Source organism: Amaranthus tricolor, chromosome 2 (assembly GCF_026212465.1).
Source record: "Amaranthus tricolor cultivar Red isolate AtriRed21 chromosome 2, ASM2621246v1, whole genome shotgun sequence".
Classification (NCBI taxonomy): domain Eukaryota; kingdom Viridiplantae; phylum Streptophyta; class Magnoliopsida; order Caryophyllales; family Amaranthaceae; genus Amaranthus; species Amaranthus tricolor.
In genome coordinates this window covers 2,832,800-2,851,906 of record NC_080048.1, presented here as the reverse complement: position 1 = coordinate 2,851,906, position 19,107 = coordinate 2,832,800, and the positions used below count along the sequence as shown (strand labels likewise).

The 19,107-nt window shown below is 30.6% G+C and overlaps 1 protein-coding gene across 1 annotated transcript; it reads right to left on the bottom strand.

Annotated features, from left to right (window-relative positions):
- Positions 1 to 6,299: 6,299 nt before the first annotated feature.
- On the bottom strand, positions 6,300 to 9,656 carry LOC130806872 (cytokinin hydroxylase-like). The gene is made up of 4 exons (XM_057672098.1): positions 9,278 to 9,656; positions 8,491 to 8,723; positions 7,598 to 8,215; positions 6,300 to 6,768 (listed from the first exon to the last, which is right to left on the bottom strand). The coding sequence occupies exons 1-4, from the start codon at positions 9,546 to 9,548 to the stop codon at positions 6,343 to 6,345; spliced, it is 1,548 nt and encodes a 515-aa protein (XP_057528081.1). The 5' UTR covers positions 9,549 to 9,656; the 3' UTR covers positions 6,300 to 6,342.
- Between the last annotated feature and the right edge of the window lie 9,451 nt (positions 9,657 to 19,107).

Here is a 19,107-nt window from a genome sequence, read left to right as displayed (position 1 = left end):
TGACTGATTTAACAAGATACATGTATTCAATTAACATGATTATAACATCCTGTTTTTAAAGAAAAATAATTACGATGGCTAAAAAGACGTTAAATACGTGTTTTTTGAGATCTATTGATGAGTTTTAGGGTTCAAGTGATATACTCAATATGTTGAGATACTTTGAAAACTAAAATTTTATTTGAAATGAATTCTAACATTGAAATTACTCTAAAAATTGAAATTAAATCGGTCAAAACGGGTCGGTTTCCGGTCGGGTCATTTTCGGTTGGGTAATTATCGGGTCGGTCATGTTTCGGATTAAGTCGCTTTCGGGTCGGTCGGGTTCGGGTTTTGTCGAGTCGGGTCTCGGGTTCATTTTCGGGTCGGATCAAATTTTCCCAGGTCTAGTTGTGATCTTACATTATCTAATCACTAATTCATAAAAATTGGACGATTTTACGGTGTGACTTTATTTTGTTGGTCCTATGACACCTACAGTCTCAAGTCACCCTCCTATGCTACGGCCACATAGATGAGACCAGCGCAACCTAAATAAAAAAATTTTTAATCACTTAAAATTAAATTTTAAATTGCCCATTCTATGACATAAAATGCTAATTTTAATATTTAAATTGCCTATTTCCTGCATTAACCTCAAAAAAGCCCAACCAATAATTATAAATTTATCTATTCTTACGAGAGATTGTCTCTTGGTGAAACGACTTCAAATAAGGAGCCTATAATGAGCTCATATTCTCATAGCATATATTAGATGGACTATTCAACTCATGCATAAGACGCGTCTATCGGTGTGACCGTCTCATATAACAAATTTTCTTTTTTATACTCCTTCCAATTCACTAATAATGTCCCATTTGCTTTTTGAACACTATTCACCTGTTACTCTTAATTTATATTTTATTATTAATCTATAAGTTAAAGCATAGTCAAGTGGGATCTTGTTTGATTTGTTTCAACGTAGAGATTATTTATATCAACTTTTCATAATTTTTAATTATGCATGTCTAGAAATATTAAGAATTAAATAAGTACATTAGATAGAGTGCATAAAGCAAATGAGACATTACTAGTGAATTGGAAGAAGTATATATTTTTAACAATCAAAATTTGAGACTTAAAAGGACAAATATAAAATAATGTTAAAATTGATCTTTTAAGTTTTGGATTTGGTCTTTTAAGCTTAAAATTAGAAAATTGTTTCAAAAAATTATGATAACAAATTTAAGAATTAAAACCAAATCCACTTAAGTTTTGGAATTAGTCTTTTAAGTATTAGATTTGGCCTTTTAGGTCTTGAATTTGATCTTTTAAGTCTTAAATTTAGTAAAAATGTATTAAAAACCGGAAAAAAAATTGGATTATTGACTATTTGGCCAATTTATGAGTGGTTGTACCATCCAACTGTTGAATACAAGCTTTTTGTTAAGGTGATCACTTGTAATTGTAACCTAAAGTGATTACTTTCACTTTTAATTTCACATACACTTTTTAAGTGATCATTTAGAGTTCTAAAGTTATTCTTTTTTATTGTTTTATAGTGATCACTTATAGTCTTAAAATGATCACGTAAAATCTTAATGCGATCAATTAGAGAAATAAGCTGATTGTATGGGTTTGCCTTATAGTGAGACAGTCTTAAAAAACCTTTTTCTCTTTTTATCATGTTGGGATGAGTTATTCCACATCGACAAATTAAAAATGGTGTGCATATTCAGAATAAGTCCAACCTAATTTATATGTATTTCGTATATTCACTAATTGTATCTCATATAAAACGAGCTATTTAAACTTAAAACAGGCTGGAAATGTGAATTTATGGCACACTTAGTATATAGTTTGATTTGATTTGATTTGAATTACTCCAAGAAAAAGTAAACACTTTAGTTCAAAACCTACTTTTCTATGAATGCCACTTTATTACTCTACTATTTCGGACGCGAATTCAATGAACATTTACTAAAAGATCCTTACCTACTAGATTCTGCCAAGCGTTTGGATTGAGAAGTAGCGACACTAAGTCTGCTTTTGTAAATAAAAACATGATTGTTTATGAAGTACATGCTATATTTTTTGAGTTATAATTTACTATTTTTTCTATTAAATTGTACTTTTTTTAGTCATTATTCAATAATTATGACTAGAAAATTTCATTTTGGCCAAGTTTTGATCATAAATAAATTTTAATTTAGATGAAAAAAATTACATGAAATTTATAAGCTATTATATAACTATAAAAATAAAATAATAATAATAATGCTATGACCCGATGGGTCAAACCCGACTGACCCATTCAATCAATTTGATAGGGGTAGTAAATTCGGGTATTTGTTAGATAACTAAAGTATATGATATATCTTGATCATGCTTCAATCATCAGCCCAACCTTTTGGTTGAATGAGTTTTTTGACGACATGGTACAAAACTAACGTCACGAAAGGTTAACGGATCAAATCTCATTTCCCCCTCAATTCTAGAGGAATTCTAGCCAAAGAATTTTCGTGTGAGAGAATGTGGTAATGCATATGTTTGAACAATCTACTTAAGCACTTGGTTGGTTAGTTATTAGTTCCTTGACATGGTTTTTTTTAAAGCTAATGTGACAAAATATCACAATTTTAAATCTCATTCATCTCTCATTTCAAGTGGAAGATTACCGCAAAAATTGAGCAAGATAAGTTAAAACGTACACAGTTTTTGCTTAAAGGGCATTCATGTGAGGGACGTGATAGAATATGTTACATAGGTTAAGACTACAATTATCAACTTAAATTTATGGATGAGTTGGATCCTTAAAAAGTTATTAGAAACAAATGTGACAAAATGGCCAGGGGTGGAATCTCATCCACATCTTATTATTTTAAGTGTAATATTTAGCATCAAGTATGAGGAGCGAATGTGTTGTGTCCACAATCTAGCCAATGTCCATGTGTGAAGTGGCGTTATATAATAATAGAGTATACAACATATCTTAAAGCTAAAAACATATGCTTGATATTTCGACTGAGTTGGCTCCTTGACATAGTAATACAAGTCATCATGACGGAAGGCACAAGTTAAAATATTGCTCCTCATTTCAAAGTGGTACTTACCTTTGGGTATGAGAAGGACATGTATTGTGTAACAACCTGACTTACCGTTGACTGGGTAAATAGGGTCATCACTGGGTTTGTTTCCCAAAAAACTGAAATCACACTTCCAAAACTTGGACAAAGGGGTCACAAGCTCTTTAACGTGACTAACTCAGCTAAATCCCAAAACCAACATCTAACTAATACACAAGATAATCATACAATTTTCTACAAGTCCGATATAACCAGCACAGCCAAAACAAATATACATTTATCCAAAACCTAATACAAAACTACAAATTTCTACGTGCTCAGCTCAATATACATCCTTGGAACGCTATTCAACACCGTTAACCCATCGTTCCCGACCGGTTTCGATCTGTGATCAAACTAAAAGATGGAAACAACAGGGAATCAGATTAAACTGAATGAGAAGTAATAATCCAAAACTACAAAACTCAGCAATTCAAAACAATGGTTTAAGAGCAACATCAGTTCCCTAGATCTATGTGCGCACAGGGAGTCTAGTTGAGAGGCTCATCCATAGCTCTAAGGCTAAGTCACTCTCGGGTGAAGCTAGTCAATATCTCAATGACAAATCGCTTCAAACAGGGAGCAGGGAACATTGTTCCTCAACTCCGTCAATGACCAGCTCGCAAGCCCGATCCATTGACCATATCATAATATCAGCATAAACATTCACAACAACAATTGTCTCAACAATTTGCAATTCAAAAGAACTTTGATAAAACTGTTTTACACCAAAAAGTAGTCTGGCCAGACCCTTTAAGGGACTGCTACTACTCACCGACGATGTCGCTTCAAGGTAACGAATCCAGCTATATATCAACTAGAAGGGTTCTTCGATGATATCCTCTCCTGGAGCATAACAAGATCAAACCATCACTAGAGAGCGTTCGATACTACTATACTAACATGTAACTTATTGCATTTCCTCCTAAGACCGCAGCTTAACCAATAGTTATGCTAGCATTCTAACCTTTAAAATCTCACAGTCGATTCAAGAATATCAATTATCCAATACTTTCTTATAAACAACCATGTTCCACCAATTTCGTAAATTCAATGTCCATCCATCTCATACTTACATATCAAGATTCACAAGGATTTAAGGTTACACCAAGACCCTTAATCTATTAGAATGTATTTGATTAAACACAAAGGTCATTGTTCTTCCTACTATCAACAAGTCTCAACAGAATCTAATACTTCATCCAAAAATATTTAATTATCCAATTAATTTTCATATTTCTTGATCCCAAATTAGGAATCCCGTAATGGTTTTAGGACACCTCTTACTAAAACAGGCATAACTCACTCATACGGAAACCAAATGAGACGATTTAAGTGGCTACGCGACCGTTACTTAGAGCTCTACTATTCTTATTAAGATACTAAAACCCAGAAACAATTAGAATGATCCCAAAATAGCCAAAACAGAAGGTTCATTTTGGATTTTCAAGACAGCCTGCTAGTATTTCACTATTTTGAACATAACTCTCTCATATAAACTCATTTTGGAGCGATTCAAGTGCCCACGTGATCGTGACTCGAAGCTCTACAAATCTCATGAAGACACCAAAACCCCAAAACGACTCTAACTATTTCAATAACAGCAACACAAATTCGGACATAACAAAACGGAACCTCATTGTCGATCTTTATGACAGTCTACTAGTATTTTGGACATAACTTCCTCATACAAACTTATCTCGAATCCAGTGCCCACATGACCGCGACTAAAAGTTCTACAAATCTCAAGAAGACATAAGAACCCAAAAACAATCAGAACCATCCCTAAAATAGCCAAAACAGAAAGTTCAGTTTCGAAACTGAAATTTCAAAATCCACAATACCAAGTCTTATACTAGAAATCAAATAACCCAAATAACCAATACTAATCAACACTAGCAAGAACCCAATTACTAATTAAACTCATATACTCTAATTAAATTCACGTTGATGCTTAAATTTGATTTAAAAACCCCAAATTGAATCCACAAATACCAAACTACTTTAAAGCATTTATTTAATACTTAAATAGAATAGTTTGTGGATTACCTCAATCACCATTGAAGGACCTTTCAACTTAAGGTAAGATTGTAGGTGGTTGTTGTGGTGGTGGTGGACCAAGGGAAGGAGTGGCGGCACTAGGGACAACCGACTGTTGTGAGGGTACACGCGGCCTGCTCTGCTGCTTGGAAGAGGCCACGTAGTCCCTGCTGCTCGTGGTTGTTCGTGGGGGAGGGCTGTGCGGCTGGTGGTGCGCAGGAGTGAGGGGAGAGAGAGAAGGAAAGAGTAGAGGATGAAGGGAAGGGGATGGGTGTGTCGGTTGGATTTCAATGTGAGGGAAGAGGTGTGTCGGTTTATTGATGGTAAAGGTGGTTTATTTTTAGCTTTGACCCATTAAATTCTATTAAACCTGTCTCATTGTAAGACAGTCTTATATAAGACATGCTGTAAGGGTATAATAGACGATTTATGAAATAAGTAAATGGGTAGTATGAATAAGGATTGCATTTAGGAATTTATTTTTCAATACTTTATTTAAATTTATTTTTATAAAGATAAGATAGTAATCAATTAATAAAATATAATCAAAATACACTTTTATCGAAGTATTCTTTATATAAATTTTATACATTAAATAAAATATACCTCTTTCTTGAAAATGTTAACAAATGAAATACTTGAGTCGATATTATCAAAATAATAATATTATTACTCGAATTAACTTACTTAATAACCCCAATCAGCTTAATAAACTTATAATTAAGCTTTATTAAATGTAGTCTATTTCATTCTCCCAAACTTAAAATAATTTCGTCCCCGAAATTATACATACACTTCTGATCATCCTTAGTCATAACATATAACTCAAATTTCGTGAAATGAGATCCAAATAAATTTTAGCTACTCCCCAGCTTTGATTCAAGACATACTATATCTATAAATCTTAAATCATATAAGATGAATTACATATTGGTAACAATTCTTTGATTTCCTATATACTTCTACAAGGGTATAGTATAATGACCTCAAATTTTCATGCTACTCCGCTATATACTGATCTACTCAAATCACATACTCGGCTATATATTTTGCACATTAGTTACATTAGTTACTATAGTGTCATTTCTCCTCACATATTACTATCAACAGCAATCTCAAACGAATAAAAAAAGTATATGTTGTACAATCGAAATATTTGTAACAATTCTAATATTTCTATCAATGTTGTTATACAACTTTATAAAGATTGAACTATAAGAGGCACGCCTGAACTAGGTCTAAATGAGAAACAATACATCGGAGAATGTCGATATGAGGGTGATACTGAAAATGAGAATTGTCGAAGAATTATTGACATAACAATCTTGTATTCCATGACTGCATAATTTTTACCAATGCACATTCTTCCTCCAAATCCGAAGGGTAAATAACCCATTTTGTGCTTGCACCCACCATATAAATCCCCGTCAAATCTTTCAGGTTTAAACTCATTAACATCGTCTCCCCATAGAGCTTGATCATGATGCATGCCCACAACATCTATCCATATGTTCGTCCCATTTGGGATCACTCTATCTTCTACTTGAATGTCACTTCTTGCTTGCCTTTGCGCATTTGGCGATGAAGGATAAAGTCGTAATACTTCATTAAAAACCCATCCCATCTGCAAAATTAACACACGTTTAATTTTCTTTAAACTTTAAGAATTTATTACGATTTACGGTATTTACATATGAATCAAAATAAATTGACGTTAGATGTTATGGATTATTTGAAGTATTGAAATGGGCCTCAAAAAAGGAAATTAAACCTTCATAGTTGGGCCATTAACAGTTAATAGGATAGGACACCTTGTTTAATGAGCTTTGTCAGATATTTAATTTGGAGTTTTGGACTGTGCTCATTACGGCGTAATTAATTAAAAAAAATTATAATTGTAATTTTCATTTGGTTGGTGGTCAAACCATTGACGGATTGACTGAATATTTTCTCTTGTTGACATATAGACCATCGATTTCGGCTCTTTCCTATTTCGGAAATATTTTGATGAGACGTAGAGGAAACCAATATGGAAGTTTTCATACTAAGGTAAAATCTTAGTTCAATGCCATGCATTCACATGCCCAAGTATATTTTAAGGGCAAATGATTTTTAATGCAAATAATTTAAAAATGCACTCCATTATATGAGAGATAAAAATGAGGTATTTGGATTTGGGAAATAATTTTTTATAAAATAATAAATTTTTCTACTTTTTTTTTTTTGAAAGAAAAAAAAATATGTGTAAAAATAACTTATATGCTCTACAATAAGAATACTCATCAGGTAAAAATATATCATATGTTAAAATTTTAAAATGGAACAAAGATAACACATGCATGGTGTATTAATATGGAGTGTACAAAACCTTATTTATGTATGCATTGATGATCATGTTAGATGATACTAAGCATACAAAAACAAAATAATTTGTTTGGTGATAAATCTCTTACCTTCTTTAGACCAGCAAGCATGGTGAAATCAATGCTATCTTTATCTCCAATCACTTCTTTGATTTCTTCTCTTAATTCATCTTGCCATTTTGGGTACATGGCCAAAAGTACTAACGTCCATGTCATTGCTAATGCAACCGTCTCATGCCCTCCAAAAAAGAACGTCTTGCATTCATCAATCAATTCTCTGTTTGTCAATTTCCTTACGAATTGCCCATCGACACGTTCTTCACTCTCGAGCAATAGTCCAAGAAGATCGTGTTGAGGTTCGACACCAATAAGTTTTCTTCTCGCATTTATAATGGACAATAATATGTCGTCAATTTCTTGTCCTAGCCTTCTTGCTTCTAGGGTTTGACGTATGGCTAGCAATTGACCAAAAGGAACACCAACGTAACGCGTATGTTTGAATAAGGTAATTTGCATAGATCTTAATTTTTCAAACAAAACGTTTCCTAATTCACTGTTGATTCCGAAATTAGTTTTTGCAATTATCTCTCCGGCTAACATTGTGACTTCTTTCTCCATATCGAGTTCAAGCTTGCTTTTATTTTCAAGGAGACTAGTCCATTGGCTAATCATCTTGGTTGTGGATTCCACCATCAAAATTGCCATGCCCTAAAGTTTAAAAACAATTTATCAATATATCAATTAGTTACACATATAAGATGAACCATAAAGCTAATTATTTTTGTTTATTCTTTATAAAGCTAAAAATTTTAAGTTTTTTTAATTAATTTATGATGAACCATAGTTGAACCAATTGTTAATGATTAATTACATACTTATCAGCTCTGATACCATATTAAGAAAACAATGTAACAACAAGCTTATATAGATCGATAGTTAATAAACTGATAGTTATAACTCGTAATATGTTATTTACTGCATACCTTCAAGCTGGTGGAAGAGAAAGCCGGCGTGATAATATGTCTATGAGAAGCCCATGTATTACCCTCTATCATATTTAGACCATATTCTCCAAACATTGGTACTCTATCATTCTTAAAAACACTAGGTTTGCCCCAATTCTTGGCTAGCACACATCCAGACATTTGCTTCAAAAACTCGGGATCAGCTATATATAAGAATGGCTCTACTCCCATCCAATATACAAACACATTTCCTGCACATCAATAATCAAATCAATATTAAAATCACTTAAATTATCATATTGTTAGCGTAAATGTTTGTATTTAACTTCTTCATTAGTAAAAAAAGTGAATAGTAAGTCCAATGTATTTTGTCTCAATCACTCCAACATATCATTACTTAGCTTTTATTTAGAGCATTATTAGTTAGTCAAGTGGTCGAGAGTTTTCTCTTTCATCCTTATAACAGCAATTTGTCATATTCTCACCATGCACATACATGAAGGAATTCGATAAATTTAAAGAAAACATAATTTAGGATAGCATTTTTGGTTTACCTTATTTTTACTGATTCAACTGATTGAAACTAATTTTACTCATTAAAATTAATTTTTACTGATTACAATTAATTTTTAATAATTCAAATAATTTAACTGATTGAAACATATTTTTAGTTATAAATTATAAATGAGTTGTATTGTTTAAAACTAATTTTTCCAAATTGTAATTGATTTTTACATAATGTAACTGATTTTAGCTGATTAAATTTGGTGGAATCTAATATATAAGAACTCATATCGATACGTACCATGCAGTCCTTTCCATTGAGAAAAGTATGGAAGAGAAGAAGAATGTATATCATGGGAAATTATTCCAGATGAAGATGAAGATGAAAATTTCCCTTTAATCAACATTTTTTTCATATGACCCAAATTTCCCATAGGAAAACTTGGCATTGGTCCTCTTAACCCATTCTTACGAAGCTTCCAGAGGGTTAAAAATGGTGATAAAAGACAAACATTTATAAACTTCCATAACAAGAAGAAGAAGAATCCATAACCAAGATGAATAATACTCATTTTCTATTTCTTAATAATTCTCGGTTTTTCTTTTTTTGTTTTTGTTGTTTCAGATGATTTTATTTCTCTGTCTAGACTCTAGATTGTTGTTTTTTTGAGTCTGATGGTGTGAAAAAAAGAAGAAGATTGGAGTATATATAGAAGAGTTTAAGGGGAAAAGACAAGAAAAAGGAAATAAAAAAAGAAAACAAAAAAAATAGATTGTTTAAAAGATATTAAGTAATTATATTTGACGGTTTGACCTTAATGAAATGTCTGAATTAAGAGGCTATCCTTTGACTTGAAAGTAGATTGTTGAATATAAAACCGCGGAGGATTGTGAAAACTGAAAAGTGGAAAGTAGTAATAAGATAAGAATATAATAAAAGTTGTCTCTTTATTTTATTTTTTTAAAACTATTTTCTACTGATATTTCGTTCAACTCGTGTGGCTTTGACTATTATTGTAATCGGCATCGCTGGATTCTAATTAAATGTAATGTTTGTACTTTTAAAATTAAAGCTAGTCTCTTGAGAGACTATCTTTTGAAACACGTATTTTAAGTCCAATTCATTAAAGATTAATATTTATTTACTATATTTTTAATGTCTACTTATATTATCCTAAATGTCTACTTTCAATATCTAAAATAACTACTTATATCATTATTAATGCCTACTTATAATATTTTAAAAAATATATAATGGGCCGGCCTAATTAGAGATGTTCTCTCAAAAACACCGTCTCTCACAAAAATTTGTGCTAAATTATTTATATCTTAATTTTGTACTAATTATAAATAACTACTCCTTTCGTCCCATTGAATTTGTAACATTTTCATTTGGTCCGTCGTTCTTAATTTGCATTTATTTTATGTTTAGACAATAGTCAACTACTTCCTTTTAATCTCATCTATACATTCTAACACTTTTTTAATTTCATTGACGCAATTCATTCTCTTTCTTTATTTACTACTACTTTCTTAAAAATTACCCCTTTTCGTTGATTCAAATCTAAATGGAGAGATGAATATACTATTTTATAGTTAAGTAAAATTTTGTTAAATTTGTTTGCGAGATGTAGTTTTCAAATATTAATTTCACAATTTTTTAAATACATGTAGATAAATACATTAATGAATAAAATATTGCATTGAGTAATGTAAAAATTTAATGGTGCATTTGAATAGGACTTAGGGAAGTATTATTCAAATAAATTTAATTTCTGTTAAAAATATTATTTAGTTGCTAGTTTAGATCAAGACTAATCAGATATAGACTCAGACCTATTTTTTCAGTTGCCTCAAACTCGAATTTGCTAGCTAATAATTATAGGGTCCTTATTTTATCATTTTTTACATTTTTTGAGATCTAATTAAGTCTTAAACTAATTATGAATTGGATCTCTAGAACAGGTCGAGGTTAACTCACAGTGAATCTCATATAATGTTAGACACTTAACCATCCTTAGTTGTGAGAATATGCCATATGGTATATTTTAATTTGATTTGCTTTCTCCTTTTATTTTTAATTTTCCCTTTCTTCACTTTTATTATGCTTTACAGTTTTGACGAAGAACACAACAATGAAAAATGGTGGTTAAATGGACTATAAAGAGAACAAAAGGGCTAATTACAAATTCATCTTCATTTCTCTATTAAAATGTTTCCCTTTTCTTACCAAATAATAGTTAACAATAACATTTTTATTATTTACCAAATCCCTAACTAAAGTGTTCTCATTCTATTACATTGTTATAACCCAAACCAAAATAAGTCTTTAAAGAGAATAATTTATCCATGAAATTTATGTCGTTCTAGAGTGTCATGAGTCGTGCAAGAACGGGTCAAATGTTAGGTGGGTCATGCCATGATGAACCGTGGGTCATGCCATGGTGAACCATGGGTCGTGCATGTATAGAGAAATGGATTGTGCATGTCAATCACCCTCAAACAACATCCGGCCATTACATGAAGCGAGCCACATGACGGGTGGATCATGTATTTATAGGGTGATATATACACTTATCGGGTGTGAATGTACTAGTTAGTAACGTGTTATTTTGTCTTAGCCACCCTCAAATATAGACTAGAAAGTCATGACATACAATTGATATAAATGTGTTCATCTAAGATGCACAAATTTTTTTCCAAAATTTCATGCCTATAACACTTGGATTAAAATCAAATATGACATGAATATCCGTTTCTATTTGTGTATGCTTAACGTAGAGCTATAAAAAAGTAATATACTCGCTTACTTTACCTTAGTAAAAATAAATAGTGCATTAAAAGTAACAAAATCTAATTACAAAAAGGTTTAAATTTATAAAATTGAATTTAATTCAATAAAAAATACTTTAGTTTACTAAAATTAATATAAAGTCTATAATAGAGCCTATATTTCAAAAGAAATAAAAGCCTAACTAATAGGATACCAACAAGTCAACAACCTCTCTATACAAGAATACGTATGAAAGATAGGGTGTATGGTATCCGCGTACGTATAATTATTTGTATTTGTATATTATGAATACGAGTATATGAGTATAAAATAATGTACGGTGAAGACGGAACATTTTGGGCCTTTGGCCCATCGTCTTGGACGGTCATTGACATATGATACAGGTCAAACTTATAATATACACCCTTTTACTTTTTATAATAATGAATGTCTCTTTCTTTTAACTTTTTTTTTTCTTTTTACATATGGCTGCTGCACTTTATATGAGTACTCTTTTAATAATTTTATATGATAAATTGATGGAAAGGATAAATTAAATAAGATCAAATTCAAAATATTTTATGAAATGTAGTTTTTGCTTTAAATTCTGCTGAAATAAGACTTAATTTTTATATTTTTATAATTTAATTTTATTTGTGTGCTAATGATTATTGATTAATTTTAATTGAGGATAAATTAAGTATGTATTTTTTCTTGTCCTCTTTTTGGAGGGGGCATGAGTAGGGCTGAACACGGTCCGGTCTGGTCCGGTTTGACAGAAAAATCAGACCAGACCAGAAATTTCGGTCTGGAAATTTTTCAGACCAGACAAGACCAGTCAAGAGATCAGACCGGACCAGACCAGACCGTTCGGTCTGGTCTACGGTTTTTTTAAAATTTTTTTTTAATTTTTAATTTCTAGAAACTGCATTGGAGGATCTTGTTGAGGTTAAAATGGAGAGGGGCAGAGGGCATCACTAGAGGAACTGGAAAGGAGCTACTTTGTGAAGGTTGGTTTCATCACAGAGCAACAATTGCCTCTTGAAGAAGCTGCTATGAAAGGAAGGGATCATCTTTCTTGGGAGGAGGCAGAAGAACTTGCTTCTCAAGAAGAAGCTTGTAAGGCATAACTAGACCAACTTCACTACACATGGAACCAAAATGTCTGAATACATCTGGAAATTCAAAGAATTGTTGAATTATCTAGCTTTCTTTGCTTGGAAAATTGCAGTTATGGATTTTATCCTTGATTTGATCATTAATGATGTCTCTTCATCTATTGATCAGAATTTGGGTATGGATCAGCTTATTGATGCCATCACAAGTAGTTGCCCACTTGCCTTAATCCCCTAAAATATGATTTTAATACGGTTTTCCGGTCCGGTTTGGTTTGAAAATTTTAAAACCGGGACTAGACCGTAAACCGTTTAAAAAAAAAACCGGACCAGACCATTTAGACCGTAGACCAGACCAAATATTTAAATTACGGTTTGGTCCGGTTTGGTTTACGGTTTAGACCAAACCATGTTCAGCCCTAGGCATGAGTAATCGAGTATAATATGTCAGCTATTTTCTTTTATAGGAGGTGCTTGGCAATTGGTTGTTGGCAACTAATTTAGAAGTCATTTATCAAATATTTTTTTAACTATTTGACCAACCAACAAATTTAAAGTCAAAAATCAATTTAAAAATGAATGAAAAATCAACATCCAATTGGTCTGAACGCTTACAAAACTCATGCTAGTTAGTTCATTAATTAATTAATCCACCGTACCAATCGTGTACGGTCCATTTCAGATCCTTATTATGCTCATCTTTTTGCCTATTGTTTCCAAAAATCAAGACCGCACCATTATTTAATAAAGAGAATGGATCTAATCAAACCATTTTATAATAACTTGATTGAAGTGGTGTTGTGAAACGATAATGTTCATAGGGGAATATTCAAATTTTTATAATATACATAATATAGGGTAGTGCTATATTAGAGTTCGAACAATGCGTTTCAAACTTCAATATTGTCAAGATCGAATGTTAAAGTCTTGTGACAAATAAATTACGCTATCAATGATATCGATGTTTGTAGGAGAAAATAATGCAATAAAAATGACACAAAAGATTTAACGAAGTTCACCCAACTTAGACCACGTCCTCCGGTGTGTAGTATCTCTTATATTATCAAAGGAGTTTAAAGAACTCTTAAATATGGAGAATTAAAATAGAGAAGAGATATTTTAACATGAACGGTAATCTCAATACATAATTAACATAACCAATTAAAAAATAAAAACTTTATGCACTAACTTAGAAATTTACTATAACTTTAAGGATATACTTAAATCTGAAAATAAAGTATAATAACAATATTCTTAATTTAACTATACTTAATAAAAAATAAGTTCATAAAATAACGTACTACCTTATAAACCAATTTAAAGGCTGATATAAACATATTAATAAAATTCTAACATAAAACTTCTTAAATATAATAACATTCCTTATGTAACACATAAATCATAAACATACTAGCATTAATTTATAATATGAATCCTAAACATACTAGCATTAGTTTATAATATGAATCATACTTAATATCACTAGAATATAATTTTGCACCCAACTTTCTAAATTGTTCAAAAATTATTAAATTAACATACTAAAAATACTTTTAGCATACACATACTTAATATAATCTTGATCATAATTTCATTAAACTAACTTCCTATTAAAACATATCAGCATATTTCATACTTTGCATATTATAAAGTAAATATAATGTAAAATTCCACAAAAAGACTAGGGTAAGAAGTTATACCATACCAACACTAAGTATTAGTACTAAGTACTAATTAGAAAAATAATAAGAAATTAGGCATTCCAATATATAGATAATAATGATCCAAAGTTAATTAATCCAAACGCCAAAAATAATGATGATCTTCTAAGCTCCCAAAATCATTAAATCTAAACTCCAAAAATAATGATACATTAAGTACCCAAAGTAATAACCCAATAATGTTGTATAATGATGCTGATTTAAGCTAAATAAAGAGTTCTTCTTGAATTTTTTAACTAATAATAAAGGTAGTAAGGTAGTAAGATTTTAATGAAGTAAAAATATAAGAAAGAATATTAGAAAGATTTGATAATGGTGGTGTAAGTGATCTCATGGCTAAAGAGGGTTTTTAATGGGTTTGGGCAACTTTATAGTTCATTAGATTATATGAAAAAGAGTGTTAGAAGTACAGAAGAAGGTTACCTTGTGTAAGTGATTTAGAGTGTGTAAGTGAATGTGTAAGAGTTGGAGTGTGTAAGTGAATGTGTAAAAGTTGGAGTGTAGAGGAAGGTTAACTTGTATAAGGAAACGGTGATAACTTGTGTAAGTGATGAACATCATGGGTTACTATAGAAAGGATTTTAGTTCATCAAATTTTTGTTCTAGTATGTACAATTGAATATACTTTAAAATAATGGGTAAATTTGATCATATAAATATGTAATTTACTTAGAAAATTTTACTTAAACTATACTTAAAGTTAATCATAAAAATACAACTCATTTTTATGTATAAAATAATTAAATCAAAGTTATAAGGTTAAAATAATAAGTAGTAATGTTAGTTTAAGAAAGAAAGTTAAAACGTAATGTTTTACAAAACCGTGAATATAATAATCAAATTTTACTTTTTGTACTATAAAATAATAAAATATTTTAGTGCTTATAAAAAGATTTTAAACAAAATAATATTTTAAAGATGGTTTGAAATGGATAACCAAAGGATTAGAAATTTGAATTGAAAATTCGGAATAATTAATCGGAAGATTAAGATTAAAAATTTTGAGTATGTTACAGATATAGGCTAGTGTTTGGCTTGGGGTGTATTTTGTGGATGATATCTAGATGAACAAATGAGCTCCCTATTTATAGGGGAGATCACACTAAGCAACATTTAATACATTAAAGTTATGAATAAATAATAATAAAACATCTCCAAGCACTTGAAGAGTCAAAAAAGCATTCTAGGAGCGTCAGAGAATCCCCTCAACCAAAGCAGAGGCTCGCTCGGTCGAGCGGGCTACAGCAAGCTACTGGAAGTATTCTGTTTGTTCGCTCGACTCACCCAGGAGCTCGCTCAGTCGAGCAACCTTCAGGAGGCATTCTGACAGTTTTGCTCGACCCAACAAGTATAGCATCTTTTCCACTTCTTCATTAAGATTCAAAACTCCCATGTTTAAGTCACTTCATCAACATACCATTTATTTTATGTATTGATCATCAACTTAATCACCACATTAAGTCACACACTTAATCACCCATTAAACCTCTCAAGAGATACCATCTCTATGTGCATGACTTGATTTTGTGCACTCAAGTCACGATTAACATTAACAGGTAGCTTAATAAAAATGAAGGGATAACCACTAATAATAAAAAACGAATTATCTTAAAAAAATGATATATGCTCTAATTCAGATAAGATATATTCTATTCTCACTTACTTACCTTTTTGTATTGATTAGTATTTCTTTTGTTGTTCAATTATTGTGATATTTGTATTTTTTAACAATATTTATATATCACATACGTCTACTCCTTAACAATAACAATTGTTGAGTCAAGACCCAATTCCCATGAGGATGGTGTTGGATTTGATCACTTGGTTGCCCATACTCTATCTTGCACTCTTAAGAGTGAAGATGTGAGTGTCATGAGCTATGGAGGATTGAGATTTGGATCACTTGATGAAGTGATCAAGGAGGATGATTTGGTGTGTCTTGACGATCACAATGAAGTGCCAAAGAAGGCTGCTCGAGTGGTCGAGCATGTATGGCTCGGTTGAGCCATGAAGCAGAGACAAACTAGTAGCCACTGATGTGGCGCTCGACCGATCGAGCGTGGCTGCTCGGGTTGAGTGGATGCCAGAACGCGAAACATAATGTCTTCTGTTTTATTCTCGGTTTTTGTGGGCCTTTTAAGGGTTTGTCTTGGTGTTACTAATGTGTTATAGGACTATAAAAAAGAGTCTTAGGGCATCATTAGAGTATTGGAGAGGACTAATACAAGTGAGGCAATTAGGGTTTACACCATTAGAGTTCCTTCATCTTTGTATTAGGTTGTTTGTGAGAGACCACCATTTAAGGTGAGGTCTTTGCTTTGTGAGTGTGTTCTCAAAACTTATGTGAGGCTTCTCATGAATATATGTTGACATATTAATGATAGTAAGTATTGTTTGAGGGAGAGGTATTCTTAGATATCTCATATATCTTGTATGTTTGTCATTGTTGTTGCTTGCTCTGTTTTTAGTGTTTGTATTTGCATTTGTTTGTTGTTTGTTGTTCTTCCTTCACTATCGTCGTAGTCCATTCACAACAATTTTTTTTAAATATTCATTCTTATACAAATGTTATTTGTACAAGGTCCGATACAACCTAGGCTTGGCTAGATTTGGACAAAGCTTTGGTCAGAGCTGTTATGACTTTGTTTTTAATAAGTAATAAAATTAAATTTGCCACGAAATATATTCAGTTCGCTAAAAATAATATAAATATAAAATGAGAATTTAGTTAAAATAAGTAGAATTAAATATGGCTCAAGTATGAGCATAAGAGTGATGAGCAATCTAGCTGCCAATTTGGCTCACCAGTTTTGATAAACGGCATTAAGTAAACATAATTGAAGTCCAAAAAAAATTTTTTAAAAAAAACACTCTCTATGTTTTCATAAGTTCTTCTTAAACAGAACGTATGAATTTTGCTTTTAAATTTTATTTATAATTTTTTATTAATTTATATAAATATATATATTTATATGAAATCTTAATAAATTGAAGTCGATACTACATAAATATTAACTTTTTAAAAGTTTTTAAAATGCATGCCATAATGTTTGGTGGCCCGACCATAGTGAGAGACAAAATCAGTGTTTAGTGTAAGAAAATTTGAGGGTTTACAAATTTCTTTTAGAAATCTATTTGTGAGTGACTTTATACTAAAGAGTTCAATTAGAATTAAAAACTCTACATACCAATAAGATTATCTTTCAATTTTTTAGGTAGAAGGTTTTGTAGTCTAATATCAAATTGATCTTGAAATTTAACCCACCTTTGAATTACTGCATTTTTTTCTTTGTTCTTGTATTTTAATTTACTTTTCTATTTTTTTCTTTGTTGTAATATTAATATGTAATAGAAAAAATTGATTTCAAAATTTCAAATTACAATGTATGTTTTATTTTCAAAAATCACAACTTTGAAATATTATTTAAAAAATCTAAATTTTAAAGTCATCTTATTCTAAACATCTTGATTTTAAAAATATCCTAACTTTTTTCGAAAAAAATAAAAGAAAATATACATGCGCAAATAAATTGACATCACTTACGTCTTTTTACCTCTAATATTTGTCACGGATCATCTTTAGGTTAGGTGTTTTAAAATAAGATACCCCTAAAGTTGGTATATTTATATAAAAACATAATGTTGAGATTTTATAATTAAAGCACCTTAATTAATTGGGAGTTTCAAAATCATATAATATAATATGAACTTTTTACAAACTTCCTTTTATATTAATTAAAGTTATTAATAAAGGATAATCAAAGTAGTACATTTATCAATATGCACACAAAGGAATTGTTGCAAGTGAATTCGAAGCAAATATAATTGTTGTAACACAAGATAATAGGCTATTTTTTAGAGTTTTATAAATTGAAAAACTAATAAATTTTCAATATATGTTTTTGTTTGAATAGAAATACCTACAATTTGGAAGAAGTTTGATAACTATTATAGCTAATCCACTCAATTATTAAAATTTTTTTTTTATGAAAATAACTATAACTAACTTTCATAAATTTTATCGTCTTATATTTTATGATTAATTTCCCATTTTCGAGAAATAATAAATTAATGATTATAACTGTAATTATATTTTAACTTCTACCGTCATCTTAAGTTCTGAATTTGCGACAACTATATTGATCCATCTAGTACTATCATGAAAAAGAGATTAAAATTTTTTTAATGATTAATTAATTCATCATAAATAAGGATGGTCTAAGGCTTTGACCAACATTATAAGTAAGTTTAAAGTATTGTTTATTAATAGAGCTTGTCTGTACTGTCCGAGACAAAATGTTTGTTTCACATATATACAAATCTTTCGTACACTTTTTAACAATATATTAAGTAAATTATTATTCATCATCTCTACAGTAATTTGTACGTATACGAGGATCCCATGTAGTATCTATTATTTCCTCATATTCGAATTAAAATATTCGATATCTTTATTATCGGATATGCACATTATTAAATATTTTATTTTCTATAGTGATACCTTTATAAAATTCAAGTAGTT

What these genes read in the sequence shown, in the direction of transcription:
- LOC130806872 (XM_057672098.1), bottom strand. Translation starts at nt 9,548, where the DNA reads ATGAGTATTATTCATCTTGGTTATGGATTCTTCTTCTTCTTGTTATGG. An exon ending in TCTCTTCCACCAGCTTGAAG is followed by an intron (nt 8,216 to 8,490) that starts GTATGCAGTAAA and finishes TTTAAACTTTAG; the next exon opens with GGCATGGCAATTTTGATGGT. An exon ending in TGCTTGCTGGTCTAAAGAAG is followed by an intron (nt 6,769 to 7,597) that starts GTAAGAGATTTA and finishes TTAATTTTGCAG; the next exon opens with ATGGGATGGGTTTTTAATGA.